The sequence below is a fragment of the Mizuhopecten yessoensis genome, unplaced genomic scaffold (assembly GCF_002113885.1).
Source record: "Mizuhopecten yessoensis strain PY_sf001 unplaced genomic scaffold, ASM211388v2 scaffold4849, whole genome shotgun sequence".
Classification (NCBI taxonomy): domain Eukaryota; kingdom Metazoa; phylum Mollusca; class Bivalvia; order Pectinida; family Pectinidae; genus Mizuhopecten; species Mizuhopecten yessoensis.
In genome coordinates, this window is record NW_018405752.1 from 343917 (window position 1) to 370744 (window position 26828).

General features: G+C 38.0%; 1 protein-coding gene across 2 annotated transcripts in view; it reads right to left on the reverse strand.

The window, feature by feature from the left end:
• The window catches only part of LOC110449964 (serine/threonine-protein kinase ULK4-like), a 57626-nt gene extending 32758 nt beyond the window's left edge, over positions 1 to 24868 (reverse strand). For both annotated transcript variants that reach the window (XM_021497152.1, XM_021497150.1), the window contains exons 1-14: positions 24652 to 24868; positions 22667 to 22852; positions 21817 to 22056; positions 20536 to 20701; positions 19742 to 19927; positions 19217 to 19295; positions 14319 to 14554; positions 13598 to 13673; positions 12861 to 13065; positions 12134 to 12194; positions 11120 to 11345; positions 8345 to 8423; positions 7586 to 7693; positions 6039 to 6122 (exon numbers count right to left, since the gene is read on the reverse strand). In XM_021497152.1, coding sequence (XP_021352827.1) covers positions 6039 to 6122; positions 7586 to 7693; positions 8345 to 8423; positions 11120 to 11345; positions 12134 to 12194; positions 12861 to 13065; positions 13598 to 13673; positions 14319 to 14554; positions 19217 to 19295; positions 19742 to 19927; positions 20536 to 20701; positions 21817 to 22056; positions 22667 to 22804 — 1884 coding nt within the window. In that variant the 5' untranslated portion in view covers positions 22805 to 22852; positions 24652 to 24868. The remainder of the gene's footprint in view (positions 1 to 6038; positions 6123 to 7585; positions 7694 to 8344; positions 8424 to 11119; positions 11346 to 12133; positions 12195 to 12860; positions 13066 to 13597; positions 13674 to 14318; positions 14555 to 19216; positions 19296 to 19741; positions 19928 to 20535; positions 20702 to 21816; positions 22057 to 22666; positions 22853 to 24651) is intronic.
• Between the last annotated feature and the right edge of the window lie 1960 nt (positions 24869 to 26828).

Here is a 26828-nt window from a genome sequence, read left to right on the forward strand (position 1 = left end):
TTCTACCCCCAATTCAGACAAATTAGTATTTCTCTGTATCCAGTGATCAAGACTATAGGTTGTTTTAACCGGGCTCCCCCTAATTACAACCTTGGACCTGTAGACTAACAGATGATTATGAACAGGCTCCATTAAGGATACACTAATATTAATTACTCTTATTAAATTATGATATCATTTCATCTGTCATTTTATGTAATATATTGCTGTATCCTGTGAATGCCCGCAGGCTATAGGCTGTCTTTGCCGGGGCTCCCCCCAATTACAGCCCTGGACTTGTAGACTAACAGATGCTTATCTACAAGCTCCAGTAGGATACACTAACATTATTACAACATTTAGTACCTTTATTGTCTGCCAGTAGTTAATATATATCTGTACCATGTGACCATGCAGACTAGGCTGTCTTTGCTGGGCTCCCCCCCAATTACAGCCTTGGACCTGTAGACTAACAGGACATTATGCCATTATCTACAGGCTCCAATTATGATACACCAATATTAACTACACTGGCAGATATCATATATCAGCTGCCAATAGCAGTCATACAGAGTAGCCCCAAGAATGCCATCTTTAAAATAAATTGAAGTCACAGATATGTATCAATTATTTAGTTTGAAAAACATCTATGATCTTAATGACTATTTCCATAAACTACCAGGTACACACATTTTATTTGTATAACTTGCATGTGTATACCAAACCTTGAACCATTTCTGAATTAGACATATTTATTCGTAGAAAGCATACATGTAATTAATCAGATTCCAGTATGTTCAGCAGTTACTGGTTTTGGTATTTTGTACCTCTCCGGAGGCCAGCACTTTCAGTATTGTTTGATAAAGAGATTAGCAGAAACATTTTATATTGTTGGTGAAAATGTAATGCATTGAAAACATTTATATTGCTATACATATATATATTATAGTAATGGGCAATTGGTTAAAAACCATAATCGATAATCGGTTTGCAATCGGAAGTAGCAAACCGATCGATGATCGATTGCATAATCGGTTAATAATTTTATGGGACTGAATACCCAAATAAAGTGATAACACTACTGCTATATCAATAGACAGAGTTGTTCACCATACATTAGGTTTCGTTCTTTTATAAAGAATGGATTTCCACCAATTTGTACGCAGTTTTATCAATCATAAAATAAAAGTCATCAGAATATGTGACTTTTAATACATTTCTCACATTGAAAACATTAACACTTTCATTTCAATGGAGAACCGATTATATCGATAGTGGAATTTGTAATCGATAATCAGAATTGGAAAGGTCAAACGGATCAATCTTCAATTATAATCAATCATCAGCCCATCACTACTATATATATTAAATCAGGTTTAACAAATTATTGTGAGGAGAAGGAGCATTATTTTCCATTTGAAAGTTTATGCATTGGTCAGCTTTAACCAGAATACATTACAATAGCTAGTATACAGTGAGAATATGAATTTACAGTTTTCTGTAGCATCAGCAAGGCCTGAACTTAATGGTTCAAAGAATTGTTAGTTCAACCATAAAATCTAAACTTTCTTCCTTATTGAAATCCAGTTGAAAAATGTGAACGTGAATATTTAATTTTAAGACACAAATAAGTTAAGTGATTATATATATGTACATTTGTCATACTGCAAAGAAAAATGTTGTGCGGTGATTGGTCGAATTGCCAAGGTACCTGAAGCTATGTTAGTATCCTTGCCGGGGTACATAAGAGCATGCGCGCCTGTTGTAAGGGAGATAACTCGAAGATTTGAATCGAACACACCGAAGAACGTTCGTCTGCTAATGTCAACAATGAACAAAATGGCGAAACGGTTTGCAAGCCACACGGAGAGTGAAATTGAGACAAAACGGGCGTCACTTATACCTACAAACACAAAGAGAAGTAACAATTCAGCAAGCAAAACCTTCAGAGCATACTTAAGCGAAAAGGAGCAAGACACAGATTTTGAGGACTTCTCGAAGCCAAGATTAGACGAGGCATTGGGTCATTTTTATCTCGATGCAAGGAAACAGGATGGGAGTCTTTACAAGACGACAACGCTTGAACATTTTCGTCTCGGACTTAACAGGTATTTGAAAGCTCCCCCTGTCTCGAAGAAATTTAAAACTGCTGTGTCCGAATTAAAATCAAGTGGGAAAGGAGTAATAAATCACCATGTCATCTGTCCCTAAGATAGAGAAAAAATGTACACGTCGATACACATGTCGGCCGTAACACCGGCAGGTCTGGCCAATATAGTGAAGTTTGACATTAGACTATACTTTTGTAGAAGGGGTTGTGAAAACATGGAAAAAATGACGAAATCAACGTTTAAAGTTAAAACAGACCCAAAAACAAATCTGAAATTTGTGACAAAAGACATTGATGAGTTAACCAAAAATCACCGTGACGACAAGGAACTCTACACCAGACACATGCTAGAAGAACCTAGCTGGTTCGCCGTATTGCCCTGTCAAGTCTTTTGAGAAGTACCTGTCTAAATTGAATCCTAAAAACGACAGATTGTGGCAATTTCCGTTAGATTCGTATTATGACAAGGATTCTGTGTGGTATGCCAACCGTCCCATTGGAAAAGATACACTCAGCAAATTTATGTCCAACAGGAGCCAGAAGTGTAAACTCTCTCAACAATATAAAAACCATTGTATCCACGCTACAGCAGCCACCATTCTCACTCAAAGTAACTTTGCAGCGTCACAAGTTATGGCAATCACCGGTCATAAATCAGTCTCTTCTCTAGCTGTGTACCAACGTGTGTCAGACAATGAAAAAACTTACATGGGCAGGGCCATTCGAGTGGAATCTCTCCGACTGCTGGAAAAGAGAACGTGCCTTCCGTACTGCCTCCCCCTGTAAGACTTGCCCTACCCCCGTCACACCAGAATGTGACGCCAGTTATTTCCAATACGGTAGCTACATGTCCTGATTTTGGTATTAACCCTTCCGGTAACAACCAGGAATTGCCGCCAGATCTACAAGGTCTTCAACTGGAACAGCTGTTTAGTGAAATGTATGACCCGCACATGACATCCACTCAGAGCGTATCGTTTCAGATGATGTCAATGCCCTTGTTTAGTAACTGTCAGATTACCAATCTGAACATTGTGATCAAAAAGTGAAAAATGAAGAAAAAAATCAATCGTTACGAGTTGTTAAGGAACTGAATTATTATTTAATGTTGTTTCAAAACCATATTGTTGACTTATTATAAATTGTTGGAATTATACAAAAATTGTTTTTTCTGTTTTCCCGTACTACCGCCCTACACAGTATCTGTTTTCTGGCAAACACGAGTCCCAACCTATAAATGGCTTTGCAGTATGACAAATTCGTTATACAGGTCTTTGGCAGGGTACATGGTCTCATGTTCGCTGTCAGGACCTTATGTACCCTGAGCCTGTCTTCGGCTCAGGGTACATAAGGTCCTGACAGCGAACATGAGACCATGTACCCTGCCAAAGACCTGTATAACTAATAATGTATCTGCTGGAAATGATAACAGAGAGTCAAGCTTACTGCCACTACATGAACAGATACCAGGACCATGTTTCTCTGTTGAGTGCATGATTTTGGCCAAATGACCTGCCATGGCTGGGGCACAGTACTGTAAGGGGTCAGGGTTGTGGTAAGCAGCTGCTGGCTTTAATCTATAGTGAGGATGCTGTCAGTCTAAAGATTGAAATCAGGAACAGGAATTTTGTTAGATTTTAGCATATAAATGTGTTAAAGTGTTCTTTTGTAAAACAAAAATTATATAGTTATTCAGTAAAACTGTTTGTTTTGAAACTGAAGTCTTCTATAGTGGGTATATAATGTAACACAAGAGGCCCACTGGGTCTGCATCGCTCACCTGGTAATACTCTCACACATGTAACCTTAAAATAAAGCTACAGGAAAAATATCAGTATTTATGATTAAAAGTCATTCAACAGAACCTGTTAAAAGATTTTAAAACATTTCACCCTTGTGACCTTGAAAGTCAAACAAGGTCATTAAGTTGAGCAATTTTATAGCCCTTCATCTCAGGATGCAACTTGCAAAATATCACCACCTTATCCCTTTATTTATTGAAATTAGGTCATTTTAATGTTTACACATATTTGACCAAATGTGACCTTGAAAGTGGGTCAAGATCATTCAAATGAAAAAGCTTTATAGCCCTTCATTCAAGCATGCTACTGGCTAAATGTCAACATCCTGTGCCTCATGGTTATTCAGAAGAAGTTGTTTTAAAGATTTTAACATATTTGACCCCTGTGACCTTAAATATAATTCCAGGTCATTCATTCAGACATACTTTGTAGCCCTTCATCCTAGCATGCTACTGGCCAAATATCAACATCCTGGGCATTTTGGTTATTAAGAAGACGTTTAAAGATTTTGAACATATCTGACCCCTGTGACCTTGAATAAAGCGCAAGGTCATTCATTTGAACAAACTTGGTAGCCCTTCATCTCAGCATGCTACTGGCCGAATATCTTCACCCTTGTCATTTTAGTTTTAACAAATTTGACCCCTGTGACCTTGAATATGGTGAAGGTCATTCATTTGAACAAACTTTGTAGCGCTTCATCCCATCATGCTACTGACCAAATATCACCATACTGGTCCTTTGGTTAGTCAGGAAAATTTGCTTAAAGGGTTTTTAAGACAATTGACCCATGTGACCTTGAATATAAGTGAAGGTCATTGGTTTGAACAAACTTTGTAGCCCTTCATCCCAGCATGCTTCTGGCCAAATATCATCACCCTGGGCATTTTAGTTATTCAGAAGAAGTTGTTTAAAGTTTTTAACATATTTGACCCCTAAGACCTTAAAAATGGGTGAAGCTCATTTATTTGAACAAACTTGGTAGCCTTTCATCCCATTTTGCTTCTGGCCAAATATAATCACCCTAGGCTTTTTGGTTATTCTGAAGAAGTTGTTTAAAGTAAAATATTGATGCCAGATGAAGGACGGACGCCGGACGCTGCACAACGGCATAAACTCACTTTGCCCTTTGGGCCAAGTGAGCTAACAATGTCTATTGATCATCAACCTCGGGTTCAGAATTTTTTTGGAGTATATTAGCCTTCATCCAAAATCTAAAGTGTTGACAAAGAATTTTCTACTTAAAGGTATAGTATGATCTAGTTTGGGGTATTTTGTACAGAAAAAATAGTTTTTCTATTTAAAGTAACAACAATCTTACCCTGGATCCACAATGTCAAAAACTTTCTAAACATTTTCTTCTGGTTGGTAAGTAAGGATTGTAGAAAGGTTCATACAGCACAACCACTTAGCTGGTTGGTAAGTAAGGATTGTAGAAAGGTTCACACAACACAACCACTTAGCTGGTTGGTAAGTTAGGACTGTAGAAAGGTTCATACAGCACAACCACTTAGCTGGTTGGTAAGTAAGGATTGTAGAACATTTCACACAGCACAACCACTTAGCTGGTTGGTAAGTTAGGACTGCAGATAGGTTCATACAGCACAACCACTTAGCTGGTTGGTAAGTTAGGACTGTAGCAAGGTTCATACAGCACAACCACTTAGCTGGGTGGTAAGGAAGGATTGTAGAACATTTCACACAGCACAACCACTTAGCTGGTTGGTAAGTAAGGATTGTAGAACATTTCACACAGCACAACCCCTTAGCTTGTTTGTAAGTTAGGACTGCAGAAAGGTTCATACAGCACAACCACTTCGCTGGTTGGTAAGTAAGGATTGTAGAAAGGTTCACACAACACAACCACTTAGCTGGTTGGTAAGTTAGGATTGTAGAAAGGTTCACACAGCACAACCACCTAGCTGGTTGTGCTAATTGTCTCCTCAATATTTGAACAAATTCTTGAAACAGTGAAAGGAAAATTGAACTGACATACAGATGGGCACACTAAAGCTATGTTTCAATGTTGGGTATAAAAATGTTTATTGAATATCTCAACCACTGAGTCAACCTTTCCCTACATCCAATAGGTCACAATATAGATTTATCTAATCGACCAAAGAATGACGGTACAAGTCCATCCTTACCCCTTCCCTACAACAGCGTGCAATGACCGTGAAGGTCATGGAGGGCACGGTCCACGCCTCCACTGGCTGGAGACGGCTCTGTTCCTGTAACAAAGGTAGACATAAACATAAACAGGTAATAAGTAATTGACACATGACAGCGTTACCTAAGAAATCTGAAACTGTGTATACTGGACACTTCCATACCAACATTTGGCCTTCTCTTCACTACATAACCCATTCACCGCCTGAGGCTATCTTTCTTCTTTTTGGCATCTTCTAAACTTATGTTAAAGAGACTTAAACTGAAACTTCAAATATATTTTATAACTAGAAATTTGATGTATGTCTCCCCTTTAACGATTTAAAAGCTACGGCCCAGACAAGATATTCCTGGAAACTGAGTTTACAATGCTATCATATACTTGCATGCTAAGTTTAAGCAAAATTGGACACAGTGAGGGACCGTTGGCATCACCTTGGCATACACCTTTAAATGTTTGAAACAGACTTTTTTATCTTTGACCTTGAGTAAAAGGCGACAGTGACCAAATGACTCTGCATTGCACATCATCTGTAGATGATGCAGTTATCCTGCAAGTTTCATAAAGATATCTTTAATGGTTTAAAAGCTACAGCAGGGACAAGATGTTCCTGAAAAATGTGCACATATTTGACCTTTGACCTTGGGGTCAAGGTCACAATGACCTTATGAAAGTGCACTTCACATCATCTATGGGTGATGCAGGTATACTTCAAGTTTTATCAAAATATCTCTTTAATGGATTAACAGTTACGACCTGGACAAGATCATATAAGAAGAAAAAGACCGAGAACCCGAACCAGAAGAACCAGGGAAGTTTTTGTTTAAACAGTTAAACCGGTCAGACCACAGTTGTTTGTTTATTAAATAAGGTTGGACCTAGTAATTTGATGCTGCTTTCAGGCGAGCCTTGACATAGCCTTGCAAGGCCCGCATAAACATTTGCAGGTCCGCCAGGATTTATACCTGAAATTGTTACATTTAAAAACGAACAAACTGGTTGTTCCACATAAACGATCAGGACCCAGTACTAATACATTCCAAGAAACCATTATTGCTAGACACTCAGTTTCTCCAATAAACCATTATGTACATAAATATGTAATGGTATTCTGTTTATACAGGTGTCTTTGAACTAAAAGTTTCAGAATCCAGATGTATTGAAATTCAATAAATAACATATTTAATAGCAAACTAATTACAACATGTTTAATAGTACAATAACATGTTTATTCCATATAGTCTTGTCTGAAGATCATACTTGTGTCCAATACCAAGCTGATTTCTTTTTAGTCTTTATACAAACATTCACAAATCCATTTTAAAATGAAATAATAAATTTCTTGGAATGATTTATAGCTTTCATTTTTGAAGGTTATTTCAGATGTCTAGTTATTTTGGTCATCATTTCAGATTTAATACTGTATTTTCAAATCTAATTTTTCAATTTTATCCTTGTGTAATGATGCTGCGATATATATTTTCTCCCCGAGATACTTAATCTCTTGCCTCTCTTCCATCTTACCTGAACAGCCACCATGTACAACACCTCTCCCACGGCCGGCAGTACACCCTGCTTCAGTTTACCGTTCTTCACATTTTCGCGAATCACCTCAGTTAGGATGGTCAAAGTCTAGAAATAGAACAAGATAAGTTAGCTGCAGCAATTTGAATTTGTCTTTTGCAAGCACTTTTGAAATCAGTACTCAGTGCACAGAAAGAAAGCGTACTTTATTGACTTTATTGTTTAATTAATACGAAGCTGATATCTCAGAAAACTGCTGAAGATTTTCAAAATATAAAAGGGACATAACTCTACTAAACATTATTAGTAGATACAAATACAATGTTTATTCATTCAATTTGATAGCCTGGATTTTTTTAAACTATAGAAGCTTTAGAAAATTTATAGATGGTTTTCATGAAAAATTTTATTTTTGGTTCTATCAGAAGCTTAAATTCAAATTGTGAGAGATAAAGTACAGACAGCTGATCAGTGATGTTACACTTGCATTCAAGTGGGGAAATGTTGATCTGTTTTGCATATTTTTAAAACATTTACTTTCTGGTTGAATATAATTCAACTTCATGATAAAAATTATTATTAGAGTTCTTTTGTGAGATACATTTAAGCTGCCAAATAAAACCTTCTAGCATCTGTTTACATCACTAAAAACATTTATCATTGATTTTATGAAATCTCCTTTTAGGTTTACAAAACAACTCAACGATACAGTATTCAGTAATTTTGAAATCATCAACCTTAAGAATTCCTTAATCTCACCTCAGAAACGTTGGTAGCCTCGTCCAGCCCTGCCGTGTTAACAGCCAGCAGACCAATCACACGGGCAGCCTTGGTTTTACTGTTAATACATAGACAAGAACTCTAATTATTTGTGTACACATTCTTTAAGATTGTGTCTGCCTATTGTTCTATGACTGTAGCCTATCCTAACTATAAATACTTTGACTGTAGGTTTTTGTACTATGAAGAGATCTCAACATCAATTGACATCTCTTACATTATATCAATAAACAAAATTTTCTTTGAAATTGATTCTACGATTTTTGTAAGTAACCTGTCCGATCTGTACTAATGTATGCTTGGTAACCTGTCTGAGCTGTACTAGTGTATGCTTGGTAACCTGTCTGACCTGTACTAGTGTATGACTGGTAACCTGTCTGACCTGTACTAGAAGTGTATGACTGGTAACCTGTCTGACCTGTACTAGTGTATGACTGGTAACCTGTCTGACCTGTACTAGTAGTGTATGACTGGTAACCTGTCTGACCTGTACTAGTGTATGACTGGTAACCTGTCTGACCTGTACTAGTAGTGTATGACTGGTAACCTGTCTGACCTGTACTAGTGTATGACTGGTAACCTGTCTGACCTGTACTAGTAGTGTATGACTGGTAACCTGTCTGACCTGTACTAGTGTATGACTGGTAACCTGTCTGACCTGTACTAGTAGTGTATGACTGGTAACCTGTCTGACCTGTACTAGTGTATGACTGGTAACCTGTCTGACCTGTACTAGTAGTGTATGACTGGTAACCTGTCTGACCTGTACTAGTGTATGACTGGTAACCTGTCTGACCTGTACTAGTAGTGTATGACTGGTAACCTGTCTGACCTGTACTAGTGTATGACTGGTAACCTGTCTGACCTGTACTAGTAGTGTATGACTGGTAACCTGTCTGACCTGTACTAGTGTATGACTGGTAACCTGTCTGACCTGTACTAGTAGTGTATGACTGGTAACCTGTCTGACCTGTACTAGTGTATGACTGGTAACCTGTCTGACCTGTACTAGTAGTGTATGACTGGTAACCTGTCTGACCTGTACTAGTGTATGACTGGTAACCTGTCTGACCTGTACTAGTAGTGTATGACTGGTAACCTGTCTGACCTGTACTAGTGTATGACTGGTAACCTGTCTGACCTGTACTAGTAGTGTATGACTGGTAACCTGTCTGACCTGTACTAGTGTATGACTGGTAACCTGTCTGACCTGTACTAGTAGTGTATGACTGGTAACCTGTCTGACCTGTACTAGTGTATGACTGGTAACCTGTCTGACCTGTACTAGTAGTGTATGACTGGTAACCTGTCTGACCTGTACTAGTGTATGACTGGTAACCTGTCTGACCTGTACTAGTAGTGTATGACTGGTAACCTGTCTGACCTGTACTAGTGTATGACTGGTAACCTGTCTGACCTGTACTAGTAGTGTATGACTGGTAACCTGTCTGACCTGTACTAGTGTATGACTGGTAACCTGTCTGACCTGTACTAGTAGTGTATGACTGGTAACCTGTCTGACCTGTACTAGTGTATGACTGGTAACCTGTCTGACCTGTACTAGTAGTGTATGACTGGTAACCTGTCTGACCTGTACTAGTGTATGACTGGTAACCTGTCTGACCTGTACTAGTAGTGTATGACTGGTAACCTGTCTGACCTGTACTAGTGTATGACTGGTAACCTGTCTGACCTGTACTAGTAGTGTATGACTGGTAACCTGTCTGACCTGTACTAGTGTATGACTGGTAACCTGTCTGACCTGTACTAGTAGTGTATGACTGGTAACCTGTCTGACCTGTACTAGTGTATGACTGGTAACCTGTCTGACCTGTACTAGTAGTGTATGACTGGTAACCTGTCTGACCTGTACTAGTGTATGACTGGTAACCTGTCTGACCTGTACTAGTAGTGTATGACTGGTAACCTGTCTGACCTGTACTAGTGTATGACTGGTAACCTGTCTGACCTGTACTAGTAGTGTATGACTGGTAACCTGTCTGACCTGTACTAGTGTATGACTGGTAACCTGTCTGACCTGTACTAGTAGTGTATGACTGGTAACCTGTCTGACCTGTACTAGTGTATGACTGGTAACCTGTCTGACCTGTACTAGTAGTGTATGACTGGTAACCTGTCTGACCTGTACTAGTGTATGACTGGTAACCTGTCTGACCTGTACTAGTAGTGTATGACTGGTAACCTGTCTGACCTGTACTAGTGTATGACTGGTAACCTGTCTGACCTGTACTAGTAGTGTATGACTGGTAACCTGTCTGACCTGTACTAGTGTATGACTGGTAACCTGTCTGACCTGTACTAGTAGTGTATGACTGGTAACCTGTCTGACCTGTACTAGTGTATGACTGGTAACCTGTCTGACCTGTACTAGTAGTGTATGACTGGTAACCTGTCTGACCTGTACTAGTGTATGACTGGTAACCTGTCTGACCTGTACTAGTAGTGTATGACTGGTAACCTGTCTGACCTGTACTAGTGTATGACTGGTAACCTGTCTGACCTGTACTAGTAGTGTATGACTGGTAACCTGTCTGACCTGTACTAGTGTATGACTGGTAACCTGTCTGACCTGTACTAGTAGTGTATGACTGGTAACCTGTCTGACCTGTACTAGTGTATGACTGGTAACCTGTCTAAGCTGTACTAGTGTATGACTGGTAACGTGTCTGACCTGTACTAGTGTATGACTGGTAACGTGTCTGACCTGTACTAGTGTATGACTGGAAAACTCACACTTCTAGATGCTGCGTCTCTTTGACAACTTTGGCCAGAACGGTCAATGCATTCTGCTTGACCATTAGCGTGGCGACGGAAGTGTTGGTGACGACGCTGACCAGGTAGTGCAGAAGGTGGATGCGTTTCTGCGAGGGCGGACCTTTCTCTGTGTTACAAAGGTTGTCCATGACGCTCTTCACATGTTTATGTAAATCTTTCTCAGACATGGCATTTATCTTTTCCGCTGGAAATAAAACAGCTCATTTTGTATATAACCCTAATAAGAACAGTCAGTAAAAATCATGTCTGGTGGAGGCACGGTAGTCTAGTGGTAGTATGCCGGGCTTGTGACCAAAGGGTTTGGGGTTCACGGCACGGCACTGTGTTGTATCTTTGAGCTGGATACTTTACTCCGCTTGTTCCAGTCTTCTCAGCTGTAGATGAGTGTGTGGTTGGGCAGTGTTCGAATTGTTGAATGCTAGCTGTTAGCGCCGAAATGGCAGCTATGGATGTATGCTCCCCAGGGAGTTGAGAAAGATATTGGCTGGTTGCAAAGGCCCTATAACCACGGATAATAATTTGTGAACCGCTTTGAGACGACCTACGAACAAGGTTGTGACAAAGTGGTATATAAGAACCTCAAATTATTATTAATCATTATTATTATGTCTATATGAAGAGGACTGTGGTGTTAGTTTGTTCACAGTATTTTTTAAAATAGATTACAATAGTCTTTCAACACAAGATATAGCACGATAAGTCACCTGGCGTACATGTTTTGATCAATGAAATCTCATCAGAGATGATGAAGGCGACATGATTATTAAGTCACAAAATGTAAGACTAAACCTGATATGTACTTACTTGAGTAGGGCGGGACGGGTAGGATTTTAAGATTGTACATACCTGAGTAGGGCGGGACGGGGAGGATTTTAGGATTGTACATACCTGAGTAGGGCGGGAAGGGGAGAATTTTAGGATTGTACATACCTGAGTAGGGCGGGACGGGGAGGATTTTAAGATTGTACATACCTGAGTAGGGCGGGACGGGGAGGATTTTAGGATCAAATTTCGAAGAAGGTGGCTTCTGAATCTGAAACAGAAACAATCATTTCAGGTAAATCATTTGCCAGCATTATTGACCAAGGTATAAAGACGATATATTTTGTTAAATATTTGCAGAAGTGAATGTAATTCTGAGCTCAGGGAAAGAAAATTAAACTGTATACAAGTTAATATGTGAATACAATATAAGTGCCAGTTATGTCTTGTTTTACTTCCATATGCTGTTGATGTCAGTTTACATGTCAAGTTACTGTGAATTCAGGTATTTTCATGGGGCCCAAATTTCGTTGTTTCCCGACAAAACACCGTTTCATGGGTACATGAATTCATTAGGAGTAATTAAAAACTCCACCAAAAACAAGTGATTTCACAGTACCTTAGAAACAAAAAAATGCAAAATTGTTTCACCTTATTTTACCTAGATTTCAAATAAAAATTGCCTACCAGGTACTTGATTTTCGGTGAGAAACTCTGAAGACAACCTTAACTTTGGTCAGCCTTATGACCTACATTTGGTCAGCATCATGACCTACCTTTGGTCAGCCATATGACCTATCTTTGGTCAGCCTTATGACCTACATTTGGTCAGCCTTATGACCTACATTTGGTCAGCCTTATGACCTACATTTGGTCAGCCTTATGACCTACCTTTGGTCAGCACTATGACCTACCTTTGGTCAGCCATATGACCTACCTTTGAATTGTCCATGATTGGTGTAACCTGAAAGTCGCTGGGATGGAAAACAAGTTCTAGTACTTCATTCCTTGTTTCCTCAGCCTGGCTCTGATCACCTGTCGTGACTGTGGCCCCGATAACCTCCCTTGTCGACAGAGGGGATTGTGTAGCCTTGTGAGGGGAGCCTACCCTATCATCGGGGGTTGCAGTGAGTGGGCGGGTACTGGAATATGTTAAACAGTTCTTACTACTGTTTCAGTGTGTATAGGAACCATTCATATGTCAACCCACAAAATGAATTGACCTAGTCATTAAATAACACAGTGATTTTATAAATTACATGAGAAAGTAGATATTTGTGTTAAAGTTTCGTGTCGGAGGTCAATTTTCCGGGCATTGTGGACATTGATTTTGAAGGAAAAATTGATGCATAAAATATATAAGTAGAAGGTGTTTTTTCTTATCTTTTTCAGATCAAAAATTACCTGCATAAATTACACAGGTTTTTATAATAACTTATGCAACATGGCACCCTTTCAGAGCTATTCAATGGTTGCATATAGAGACAACAACAACATTGGGAATATTTCTCGTTTATAGAGAGCACTCTTTACCATTCACTCCCTCTGCCCACTAAACATAGCCTAACATTTACTCCGTAAACAACCACACATGTATTTTATTAAATGAGAGACTCCCTACACACACTCCCTCCACTCCACAAAGGTCACATCTAATAGTAAAGATGTTCTTACCTCAGAGTAAAGAGAGTAGCCCCTCCATCGCTGCCTGGAGCTGTTTTTGGCCGCATATAATCTCCCAAAGTTGACCCTGAAAAAAAAAATCAATCTTCAGCTGTCATTCAACTGAAGCTTTAGTGTTGCCTATATACGGCTTTCTACTTAAATATCTTGTTTACTTTACCGGTAATTCATACTGTTTGTTTTAATTTACCTTGCTTACTTATATTTACTTTAACTTAACCTTGTTTACTTTAAAGTTCTCGATTTAAATTAACCTTTACTTTCACTTTCCCTTGTTTTCTTTAAAGTTCTCGATTTAAATTAACCTTTACTTTAAACTTTACCATATTAACATTTTCATACAGACTAACTTTACCTTATTAACATTTTCATACAGACTAACTTTACCTTATTAGCATTTTCATACAGACTAACTTTACCATATTAACATTTTCATACAGACTAACTTTACCATATTAGCATTTTCATACAGACTAACTTTACCATATTAGCATTTTCATACAGACTAACTTTACCTTATTAGCATTTTCATACAGACAAATTTTACCTACTTCATCCAAACAGTTAAAGTAGAAATATTTGTTTCATAAATCATATGCAGACATACTGTGAAATTAAAGTGCAACAAAATTGCCAGCATGAAGATACATGTGCATACGTTTACGTAAACATTCATTGTGAGTATGTAAGCCAAGCCAATACAACGACTTACCTGGTCGGAGCATGGTGTCGGGGACATCCAGAGTACACATGGGTCTGTCTGTACTCTTCCCCAAGTCCATGGTCTTGATCTTGCCGAGGGCAGATGCGGTGCCGTCCACGAAGACGCTACTGCGTGACGTGGAGGCTATGCTGCTGTGGACATCCTGCGATAACACCAGGTCCTTGGCGAGGTGACTTAACTGGTCCTGCCAGAAGGAATGATTCACCAAACCTGGCCATCCTAATCTGTACACAAGATTCACATCAGGCATAAACCAATTCAATTAGAAAGATTAATATAAAAAAAACAGTAATTACATGAATTCATACATGAAGTTAACATTGGTTGTTTTCGTAAGTACTTGGGTTATTATTAGTCCGGTGGAGACGTACTGGGGTGGTTATCACATGATGTACTACATTTGTAGTATATAGGAAGCATGCCAGTGACTTTTCAACCTAAATTTTACAACAGCCTGTTCCTGCATGAACTGGGGAAATATAGCATCATTTTACGGAAGTTGGGAAGATATTCCTGATTTTTTCTTTATTTTGAAAAAAATAAAGCACTTTTTAGCCAGGGGAAGCATACTGTATTTAGCTGCATGTGTTAGGTGTGCTCTATCGTGCTCGTTTGCTCAACACCATAACTATTCATGTAAATTTTGTAATCAAATATTTTTGTGAGGATTTTTTTTGTGTATGTATATATATATACACTGTATTTGCAAATGTGATTAGATTTGGAAATCTTATTGGCCAGTGGGGTTAGGAAATACTCGATAGGTTTGAATTGTGTTTGTTTGTGGGATATAATCAACGAACGAGCTATCATCCCACTTATGTCTCACGTTATCATTTGAAATTTATTGTTTTATATTCGGACAAATACAATGAAGGAGAATATAATTATGAATTTCTATTACAGTCTTTTCACAAAAACGAATGGAATGAGGCTGTTGGCATCTTTGGGAGACAAGAGGGGCAGAGATTCAGCTATACAAAAAGTATGGAAAAATGATTGATCTGGGACCCACTTCCCATATATATACATGTTCACACAACAAATGAAAAGACGACAGTATCACAAGATAGGAATAACAAGAGGCCCAAGAGGGCCTGTATCGCTCACCTGAATATTTAAGCAGTCATAGCAAAATATTCTCATTAAATATTATATTACACTAAAAATATTTCCCTCGCAAACTTTGTTGGCTCCATCTGTTGAAACTACCAGCAAAATATTATTATAAGATTCTATGCTTTTTGATTCTTCTTCAGAAGTTGCTGACATATTTTTCCCTGTGATCTTGTAAGTAGGTCAATGTCATTTTCCTTCTCAAATTGGTTAGCTCTATTCCAAAAAGCTACCAGCCAAATCTTATGAATCCATTCCTTTTAGTTCTCAAGAACAAATCCATTAAAATGTTGTTGACCTCTGTGACCTCTAAAGTAGGTTGAGGTCATTTTCATTTGCAAACTTTGGTGAGCTCTATCCCGGGAAGTCACCAGCCAAATATTATAATTTTATGCCTTTTAATTCTTCAGAAGAAGCTGTTTGAACTGTNTGCCTCACAAAACACAAGCCATCACTATGTGGTAAAGTTCAAAAAATGTCAGAGATGGGTCTTGTTTCTTAAGACTGGGAGGGAAGACACCCTTAAACCACTTGTTCAAGAATATACCTCCGAGCGATTCAGGCGTAGCATCAGTGAACAAATGTTAGTCAGCGGGAGCTGTAAATGGTCGTTCAAGAAGAAGGATACTCCGTTCCAATTACTCAAGAAAAGGGACCACATGTTGAAAACTGCTGCATGGTGGCTGTGTGGCACCCTATTTGACCATTGACAAACTGACCTCTGACACCTGTCGCATAGCGCGATATATTTCCCGCTTTAAGTGTGGGAAACAAATACAGGGGAAATAAATGACCCACTATACAAAGATATATGGTACTCGTCGTTTTCTGAAAAAGAAACCAAATTCCACAATTGCGCCCACGTAGCATGCAGAATAGACGATATCATAAAGCCCTGGGAGTAGCTCGATAGCATGGAACCTGCCTGGTAAGAACCAAGGACTTGAGTAAGACTCGAGGTTCATTTAAACCGAACGCATCGCGTTCGTGACACCTCGGATGTCAGCCAGTGAAGATACACACGTGTTGTTGTTGTGACAGTGTCGACATTCTTCGCTGTTCAGGGAGGGCAGGAGAAACTTGACGCCGGGAAGAATTGTCACAGAACTCACCGTTGTGGCGACGCTAGTAACGGAATCACTTAAACGCCTTTCCAGTCTGACAAAACTGTCCTGGAGTGTTGACACACTCTCTGCCAATCTAGTGACGATGTCGACCAACGTTTGCATATGCGAACCATCGAGGAATAATATCGATTCGAAGTAACCTGGTCGCCATCTTGTCGCACGGAATTGTGGGATCGCGCACCTCTCGTCCTCGAGTCTCTCAAATTATTTATCAAACCCGTTCGTTTCCCGTTGGCACTGAACGGTACCGTCAATCTTGTCAATTCCTCTCGGAAACGAGCTACCGGATCGTACGGAACAACTGTAGAATTCCTACTTTTAGACCCCATGTCTTAAAATTATTGTCGATAGGCCTAAATATTAACGTTATATATAGCCTAAGGTGTAGGTTGGCATGGTCGAATGCACGTACAAAGTCAAGTTCACACCGTAATGACGAATCACGGTGAAGTATTTGCTCGCTATAATTGTATAGGAAGTGCGTCAAGTCCTAAAACACGAAGTTGTAAGGTGGTATTATTCGTACAACAGTAAACGATCAGTAGGCTGCCTTGCTACCAGTGTGTACAGTAGCGTAGCCACACCTAAGTCCAAAAATCACGCAGAAAGTAAACAAACGTTTCTCCTCATACTGATTCACGTTTACAACGAAACAAACTGGCGAAAGTTAAATCATACGGCGATGACTGTCAATGAGTAATCGTGGTGTAGTTTAAGATAAATCCATAGTGTAGTAAACACTTGAAAAGTCGAAGAATACGGGAAAAGCAAACACACCAACACCCGCCGGAAATCAATAATGAGGGGCACTGACAATACCACATACCCTCTAGGGGTTAATGCTGATTGGTTAACACTCCCCTTATTTGCATAAAAACATAAACATGAAAAACCTAGATACAAGAATATTACCACACGTAAACAAGGAAATGAACTTAAGTAAATTCACACATATATATCTAACTGTTCCACTGTAGAAAAACAACCTATGATATATATAAGCAAGGGAGCAATAAAAGTTGTATATAAACTATAATTTAACACACATGTCAAATTATCATTTCATACATGAAATTAACATCGGTTGTTTTCGTAAGTACTTGGGTTATTATTAGTCCGGTGGAGACGTACTGGGGTGGTTATCACATGATGTACTACATTTGTAGTAAATAAGAAGCATGCCAGTGACTTTTCAACCTAAATTTTACAACAGCCTGTTCCTGCATGACCTGGGAAAATATAGCATCATTTTATTGAAGTTGGGAAGATATTCCTGATTTTTTCTTTATTTTGAAAAAAAAAAGCACTTTTTAGCCAGGGGAAGCATACTGTATTTAGCTGCATGAAATCTTATCGGCCAGTGGGGTTAGGAAATACTTGATAGGTTTTAATTGTGTTTGTTTGTGGGATATAATGAACGAATGAGCTATTATCCCACTTATGTCTCACGTTATCATTTGAAATTTAATTGTTTTATATTCGGACAAATACAATGAAGGAGAATATAATTATGAATTTCTATTACAGACTTTTCAAAAAAACGAATGGAATGAGGCTGTAGGCATCTTTGGGAGACAAGAGGGGCAGAGATTCAGCTATACAAAAAGTATGGAAAAATTATTGATCTGGGACCCACTTCCCATATATATACATGTACACACAACAAATGAAAAGATGACAGTATCACAAGATAGGAATAATAATATAGAGTAGGTTTTGTTAGTGACAAAAGTTCCGTCTTACTTAGGGTTGCAAATTTAAATTTTATGATATCATTGGTTTTTAACTGTGTAAACACTGTGTCAGTGACCCCTATTTCAGACAAATATTCTGTCTTGCTCTAGGCAACTTGTTTTCAGTTTTATAATACACCTGTTTCAATCATATCATATGTTATTAACACTTTCCCCAGTCTCCCTTTCATCAGACAAATGTAACCAAACATGTACAATTGTTCTATCAGGTTCGAAACATGTGAAAAATCTTAAAATTACCTACATAGAGTCTGACAGGTCGAACTGGCCAAAGTGTGAATAACGAATGATTATATTGGGTCACTTCAGCCACTTTTGCATATCCGGTTCAACCAGTTTGTCTGTTTTTAAATGTAACATTTTCGGGTACCAAGTCTGACCTTAATTATTTCATAAACAAACAACTCTGGACAGACCGGTTCAACAGCTTGGATCGTGACAAACGAATGCGGCCCTATGAGTATCTCACTGTGTATAAACAGATTCGATTCGGTGTTTTTGTTACTTAAATTTTACAACAGCCTGTTCCTTTATGTTTTCGGAAAATAAAGCATCATTTGTATTGAATTTGGGAATATATTCCTCAGTTTTTGTTATTTTTGGGAAAATAAGGCACTTTTTAGCAAGGGGAAACAGCCTGTATTCCTCGGTAAAACTGAGCAAAGGAAAATCACTGCAATTGCAACCTTGTTTACCACCAACATATTTCAATGTCCCTTTTTATCATTTTCTTATGAATTTCTTTATACATTTCCCTCAAGTATTTGCCAAATCCCTTTATACCGCCAAAATTCTCTGGACAAATAGTGGCAGTATAAGGAGGTTTCACTGTACATTGGAAATAGTTCTCTCAAGTTCGTAGATTAGGGTTTTTGAGGGTCTGCTTTACCTTTGTTCTGGGTCCTTGTGGAGAAGTCCTTCTAACAGACTGAGGAAATCAGGTGAGGGCATGGAGGAAAACCTTGTACCTAAACAAATACAAAGTTTTGTGATAATGTTTTGTTTTTAAATACCGTAAACCTTTCATCATGTCTACACAAAGACTTTGTCACTTCTGGTACAACCTTAAGGATTCTCTATACATACCATTGATCAAGTTACTCAGAGATCATATATATAGCAAACCATGGATGCACGGCAGATGTTTCATCATAGATTCACCACAAGCAATGAACATGCATTGAAATACAAATTTTATTAAGATGGAATATCAAAAAAATTAATTCCTATCTAATTTTGGCATGAATTGATATAAATTTTAAATATAAAATCATAATACCATTTATAATTGTCCATTTTATAATGTTTTGTAAAATATTTCAAATAAACGTCAAAAAAATACAAACTTGTCAAAAAATAATAATTTACTCATGAAACTACATGACCTTTGACCTTTTGTATTGAAATGCCTTACCTTTGACCTTTGGTGGGGTCAATGCCTTGTGAATGATTTTCTCTTTCAGCTGTTGTATTGACTCCGCCAGAAATGGTGGATGTCCAGTGAAAATTTCATATAGAACACAGCCAAGTGACCACAGGTCACTGAGGATGGTCACTTCTCCACCCTGTAAGACCTCAGGCGAGCTATAGGTAGTTGAACCTAAAAATAATCAACTATGTATTAAATTACACACCATCTTTTTTCTATTTTATTTTTTTATCTTTTTTTATTATTGTATTTTGTGTTAAAAAAAATCGATGCAGTGATACATTTTTTCAAAATAGTTCGGTCAGCAGTATCAGAAATCTTTGCAATCTGTCTGAACTGAATCATTCTTTAACAAAGTCAAAACACACAAAAATATCCCTTTTGCAGTAAAACATCCATTGGTTCAATAGAGCCAGGCTGGAGATGGCTTATTTTCAGGCACCACAAACTGACATCACTTCATTTATTTGACACTTTTTACTTTTTTATTCACATCTACTTGGGCCAACAATTTTCATTACTGAGCCATATAGAATTCACCAATTTGATTTTTTTTCTTAACATCATTTATAACCTGCTGATGTTACCATGTTGTCACAAAATATAAATGAACAAATTTTAAACCACATAAGAGTTTTTGTAACCATACCCTATTTGAAAAAAAATTTGAATAGCAAACACCTCCAACACATTTCATTTTCTACAATGTTCATGTCCTCTAACTTGTAAGACCTAGTTTCCACTAGTTTATTTAACCAACAAATACTAAAATGTTATACCTGAAGTTTTATACTTCTTCATAGAGGCCAGGTCATCCCCGAGCTCAGCACTCCACTGCTCTCCAGCCTCCGAGAACTTCTGGAATAACTCGTCCAAATTTTCTCCTTCAACTTTGGACAGACCAAAGTCCGCAAACTTCAGAATTCCCTTCCCATCAAGGAGAACCTCAAAGATGGAAGAAATTAGAAACATGCAACATTAAACAACTCCAATTATCTAAATTTTGCTTTCCAATAGCCGTATATACAGTACCACAAACAAGCTTTCCTTAATGTAGGTTTAATCTAGATGTTTGAATTCTTTGGTTTGGTTGGTTTGTGTTTTACGTCCTATCAACAACTATGGTCATTTAAAGACGTGCCAGGTTTTGGTGGTGGAGGAAAGCCAGAGTTTCCGGAGAAAAACAGCCGACCTACGGCCAGTACCTGGCAACTGCCCCACGTAGGTCTGTAACCCGCAACCCAATGGTGGAGGGCTAGTGGTAGCAGAATGTCAGATGCCTACACCACTTGGCCACCGCGGCCCCTTTTATATTTTTGAAGCCACATATTTTTTTTGTAATTTGGGAAAATCCACAGTTCAAACGACCAAATGAAAAACATATATCAACATTTTTCATATTATTGAATATAAAATATAAAACTAAAACATAAGTTGTTTGTGATGTAAAAGAGCATTTTTCGCACCCTTCATTTTTATTTTTTTTTATGAAACAGATGTTAAACAAAACCATATCTAATACTGTTATTAACTTAAAACAGGACTATTTGTTATTATTAGAAACCTTCGTCTCCAGACTAAACTGGCTACTTGTCAGATATATATCAACTAAATTGATAGGTACAAAAAAAAAACACCAAAATACAATTATATAGGACAGCTGGAAGTCACAGAAAATTTTACAAAAAGAATGTACAACTACGGTATATACATGATACAAGGTTTTCAGAAAAACTCTCAGGTTACATGTATATATATTAATTATTAACTACTTTTTCAACAGCCCAAGATCACAAAAGAGAATGATAAAAGTATCTATTTATATACGGTGCAACACATTTATCAATACAAAACTATTTCAATTAATTAATACCTTTGATGACCAGAGATCACAGAAAATGATACCAAACAAATGTAAAACTATATAAATCTTAGAAGCTGTTTCAGGTCACATATAAAAAAAAACATAAGGGCCTAAAATCTAAGAAGAGGATGTCGAGAGAATATGTTTCTGTACTGTGTAACACACTTATTAGTAGAAATCAACTTTACATGTATACCTTTGATGGTCGGAGATCACAAAAGAGGATCCCAAGAGAATGTATATAATGGAGTCCGGTGACGAGGTCGATACCGAAAGTGCGGACAGAGCTCTCAGGCAGATTCTTGTCCTGGTTGATGAGGACCTCGAGACTTCCTCCCGTACACAGCTCCACGACGAGCCACAGGTGGTTACTGGTCTCGTACCACTCGTGGAACTTTACCACATTGGGATTCTGTATGTCATGGGTCATCCGCACCTTAATGTAAAACAACAGGTTAAAATTTAACAGAGTTATTCTGCTGTTATTGTTTCCTGTTATACAGTAGTTCGTTAGAGATTAAATAATGCTGTTTCTGTCGGAGGGTACAACTTAATTCACTGGTGAAACTAGTAAAATTGATGACAGAACTGACAAACATTTTTAATATTTACTATGAAATTATAGTTTCGGCATGATAGAATTTTCCAAAATCTACCTGCAGACTGTTACTCTAAATAGGAAATTGGAAAACCCTGATATTTCTTCCCAAAAGACAAGTTTGGCCAATCACTATTGGTAAGTGATAACAAACCCAAGAAGTTGAGAATGTTACTATACAGAGAGTGAGATATAATTTCTATTAAGATAATACACTTCTGAATTTTTCATTTATTAATTTATATATGGTTAAATGAAATATGAAGAGTATAGTACATGAAACACTTCTATTTCTATTTCTATTTCTGTTATAATACATTAATATTAACAAGATGAGCACAGCTGAATTTTACATTTTGATATTATATAGTATACTCTGGTAACAATAAGTTGCTAGAATATAAAACACCCTACTTTTAATTTGACCTGATTCTACAAGTATACTTACCGTATTGGTGACTTCTGGTCGTTTGCATTTTTCAATGCAGTGGATTGCCACAAAATTGATTGTTCCTTTACGTCGGCCTTTATATATGATAGAGTGGTCTCCCCTCCCCAGCTCTTCATACAGAACAAAGTTTTCCATGTTGTGTCACCATCCAACAGTCACAGATTCATTGTATCACTTATAAATCTAAAATGAAAAGAGGTGTACAATTTACTTACAACCTCATGTTAAAAAAGGTCAAATAGTTTTGTTCCGCTACATTCCTCCCTCCTTCAACAAAGTTTTCAACCCCAATTAGACACACGAGACCATAGTCCACCTTTCATGGGTATATTTCGTTGGGCTCCAAATTTGTAACAGGATAAAGAGAAATGCAAAAGCCAGAACGGGGTTTGAACCTGGGACCCTCCGAACTATCTATCTATCTATATATTCTGCATCACCCTCTTTCGAGTATTATATGCAGTGTGTGCGTCTGTGCATGTTAAAAGGTATTGTGTGGTGACCGAGATAGAAATGATAAAGTGCGGACTGGTGCATGCATAAGGAAGAGAGAGAGGAAAGAAAGAAAAGTGTGATGAGAGAGTATTTGGTGCTAAGAAATGTCTATAAGTTTAGGCCTAGCTGCTACTGCCCATACAAGGGCATATTTTATGGAACCTCTAAGGATGTAGATAGCTCCTGTTGTACAAAATAGCGGATCTATTATGGACTTCGAGTCGGGAGGAGGGGGGGGGGGGATAATAATAGTTTGAAGATTGTTTACCTAATATATAGTAACATACACTCCAACTGAGATGTATTTGGAAAGAGTTCTGATTCAGTGTTGGTCGACATATCAACTCTTGCCACCTTTAGGAACTCTTTCCAATACAGAGCCAGAAATAGTGTATTCGGGTAGGTGAACTATGATGACAGGGGACGGGGGTGAAGGGGACGGGGGAGGGTGAAGTTAAAAATACGATGACATAGAACTGTAGATGAACGCTCTAACCAATTGATCATGAGCTACCTTGTACCGCTACACTAGTATAACCCTGAATATGGGTAATAATGATACTAGTTGTATGTTTCCATTAGTCCATTTGCACATATGTCTCGGACAAGTCAGCAGTAATTTCATCAGTTTTCTATTGACATGAGTTAAAAATCGTGGTTGCTTCTTAAGGGCGCAGAAACTGATGACACGAGTATACAGTTGTGGCAGGGGTCAATTTACATAGGATTCAGGTCGCCTTCTAGCTTAGAGCAAGAGGGAATTTCCCTTTAGCTTAGTGGTAGAGCGTCCGACTAGGAACCTGGAGATCGAGGGTTCGATCCTTGGTGGAAGCACACTATTCTCTTTCCTGTTACAAATGGTGTCCGTGGCCCTCTCTGTTGTGACAGGGAGTTAGAGCCTGGGTTGTGGTGTTCGAGGTCGAACACATTTAAAAAGGGGGGAGTAGTGTGGCAGGGTTCAATTTACATAGGATTCAGGTCGCCTTCTAGCTTAGAGCAAGAGGGAATTTCCCTTTAGCTTAGTGGTAGAGCGTCCGACTAGGAACCTGGAGATTGAGGGTTCGATCCTCGATGGAAGCACACTATTCTCTTTCCTGTTACACAGTATATTAAAAACTGATAGAGGATTGGCCAACCAGCAACCTCACGTGACATGTTGTAGGAGATACTCTGTAGCCAGTCAGAAATTACTGTCTATCTCCCTTTTGTGATATAGGACTCCATTATTTTCTTTAAAGAGATAGTTATTTCTGACTAATCAGCAGCCTACCAGGTTCTGTAATGCAAAACTTGACACAACTGACAATACTCATACAGTGTTAGAGGTGTACACGGTGAGATACTTTTGACAGGCGGCGCGTAACGCAAAATCATATCCGATAGAAAAAAGGCCGACCAGCGGCCTCTTATTTTATAAGGAGTAAAACTGACCAGTGCTTGTTTTTTTGTATTTTCACGATGATTTTGACAACATAAATCCTTCAAACCTTTTCAAAAATCCTGGACATGAGAAAACAGCTTCCTATCGTGTTTCAGCCAAAAACTGCGTCAGTTGGGAAGAGGTAAAAATTATCTTGTCTGATCTTGAATACCTCTGATGAAAATATTTGTTTGAAAATGGCCGCTGTAGTTGCCCCAGACGTTCGCTGCAACGATTTAGTTGATTGGTTGGAATGGAACATATTGACCTATCATAATCCAGTTTACAAATTGGTAGAGACTAAAATCTGTCTTTGACGCTCTCAAAGTTCCGGACTTACGCATGTTATGAAAAATTAAACTGAATAGGAATTACACCCAATTGAATCACGGTCAACCAAATTTAATCTAAATCCGTGACTGAATTGAAGAAATCTTCAATAGTTGAATTATTCAAGTATTGAACTGAAAATAGGTATATTAAACATATTCACAAATGAATATATTGAAGATTTCAATTTAATATTGGTTCTATCCAGAGACGTATAAAAAGTTCTATCCAGTCAAAAATGGATTTAATTAATCTTATTTGTATATCATTAAACTTTTTGAATTCAATTGAGGTAATTCCCAATCGAATTGAAGATGTATTTAATTGAATTGAATATCTACAATACAAAAGGCCAATAGGACCTGTATCGCTCACCTGGATGGCTATGGGTTTGGAATCTCAGCCATTTCCTTCTTTTAGTTTCTGAGAAGACGTCGCTTAAAGCAATACGGCCAAATTATTCCTTTTTGACCCCATCCCTCATTCTGGGAGGGGGGGGGGTCAGCCCCACCATATGTACAATTTTGAATCCCCACCACCTAACTTAGGGGTGATTCTAGTGCAATCTGGTTAAATTCCAAACACCGGTTAAGGAGTTAAGTCGTTTTAAGAAATTGTTGACGGACGGACGGACGACGGACGCCGCGGTATGGTATAAGCTCACCTTGGTCCTAATTGGACCAGCTAGGTGAGCTAAAAATAAAAATATCTTCCGTTATTTGAAGAAAGGAGCAACTACTTGAATGTGTTAATTTGGTGTTCCACAGCCCAACCCCCATATCCCCACAAATCTGTTCACCCAATGTGAATGGATTATAAAAATCTACCTTCTATGGTGTCATTTTTTGTTAAATTTTCCGTTATTTTTCACTCGATTGATACACGTAATATTGCATCACATGATCATAAAATATGAAATAATGAAAAACAATTGTGTCCAAAATCCTTTAATGATGCTGCCATAGGAAAACATGTAAAATATGTAATTAGGGCTACATGTACATCATAATTAGATACGTACTCTTCAGATAAATGTAAATGTATAGACGGAATTTAAAGGGGAAAAAATAGGATATTCACTAAATGTCCCCGTCCCCCATTGCTAGTACATTGAAATCTCTACGGTAAATTCTTGTTATGTTTTTACATCATTTCATGTTTGAACAGTTTTTACAGTAAATTGACACCGTTTTGGATCCAGATCGTTTCGCCCTAAATTCCGTTGGCACCACGGATCGTTTCGCCATAGGAAATCAAGATCGCCCATGTTTTATTTCGCCCTGATATAAATATGTATTTGTAAATTATAAGTGTTTTAAGTTATCAAAACTTGCTAACAAACAATTGTGTTGTTGGAAGAATTAAATTCATTATGTATGCTATGTGTAGGGACAGTTGAGCATGTACGGGTCTAACGAGCCTAAGGACAAAAAAGGGCTGAAGAAAGCTAACAAGATCTTTAAATGAGACTGTAATAATAATATACAACATTTATATAGCGCACTATATAATTTGTAAAATTACTCTAAAGCGCTTTACAACATATGGATAATAGTAATGGTTAAAATTGTGAAAACAACAAAAAAAACAAAGGCTTACAATTAAAGCAAGCAATGTGCACATAATTGAACAAATAAAAGGGTGGTATTTACATGACGTCTTTGCAAGGATTTTAAAATGCAGACGTGAAGAGGTGAGTTTTGATGTCCCTCTTGAACTTGGCCAGGGTATTTGACTTTCTAATAGCAGATCTAGATGGTAAGCTATTCCACAACGTAGCCGAAACCCTCCCAAAGCATTTGTTTCCGTAGGTCATAGTACGAGATTTTGGGACACACAAGAAAGATTCTGACTCCGACCGCAGTGATCGTGACGGCTGATACAGGGTAACAAGCTCCTGTAGGTATTGAGGAG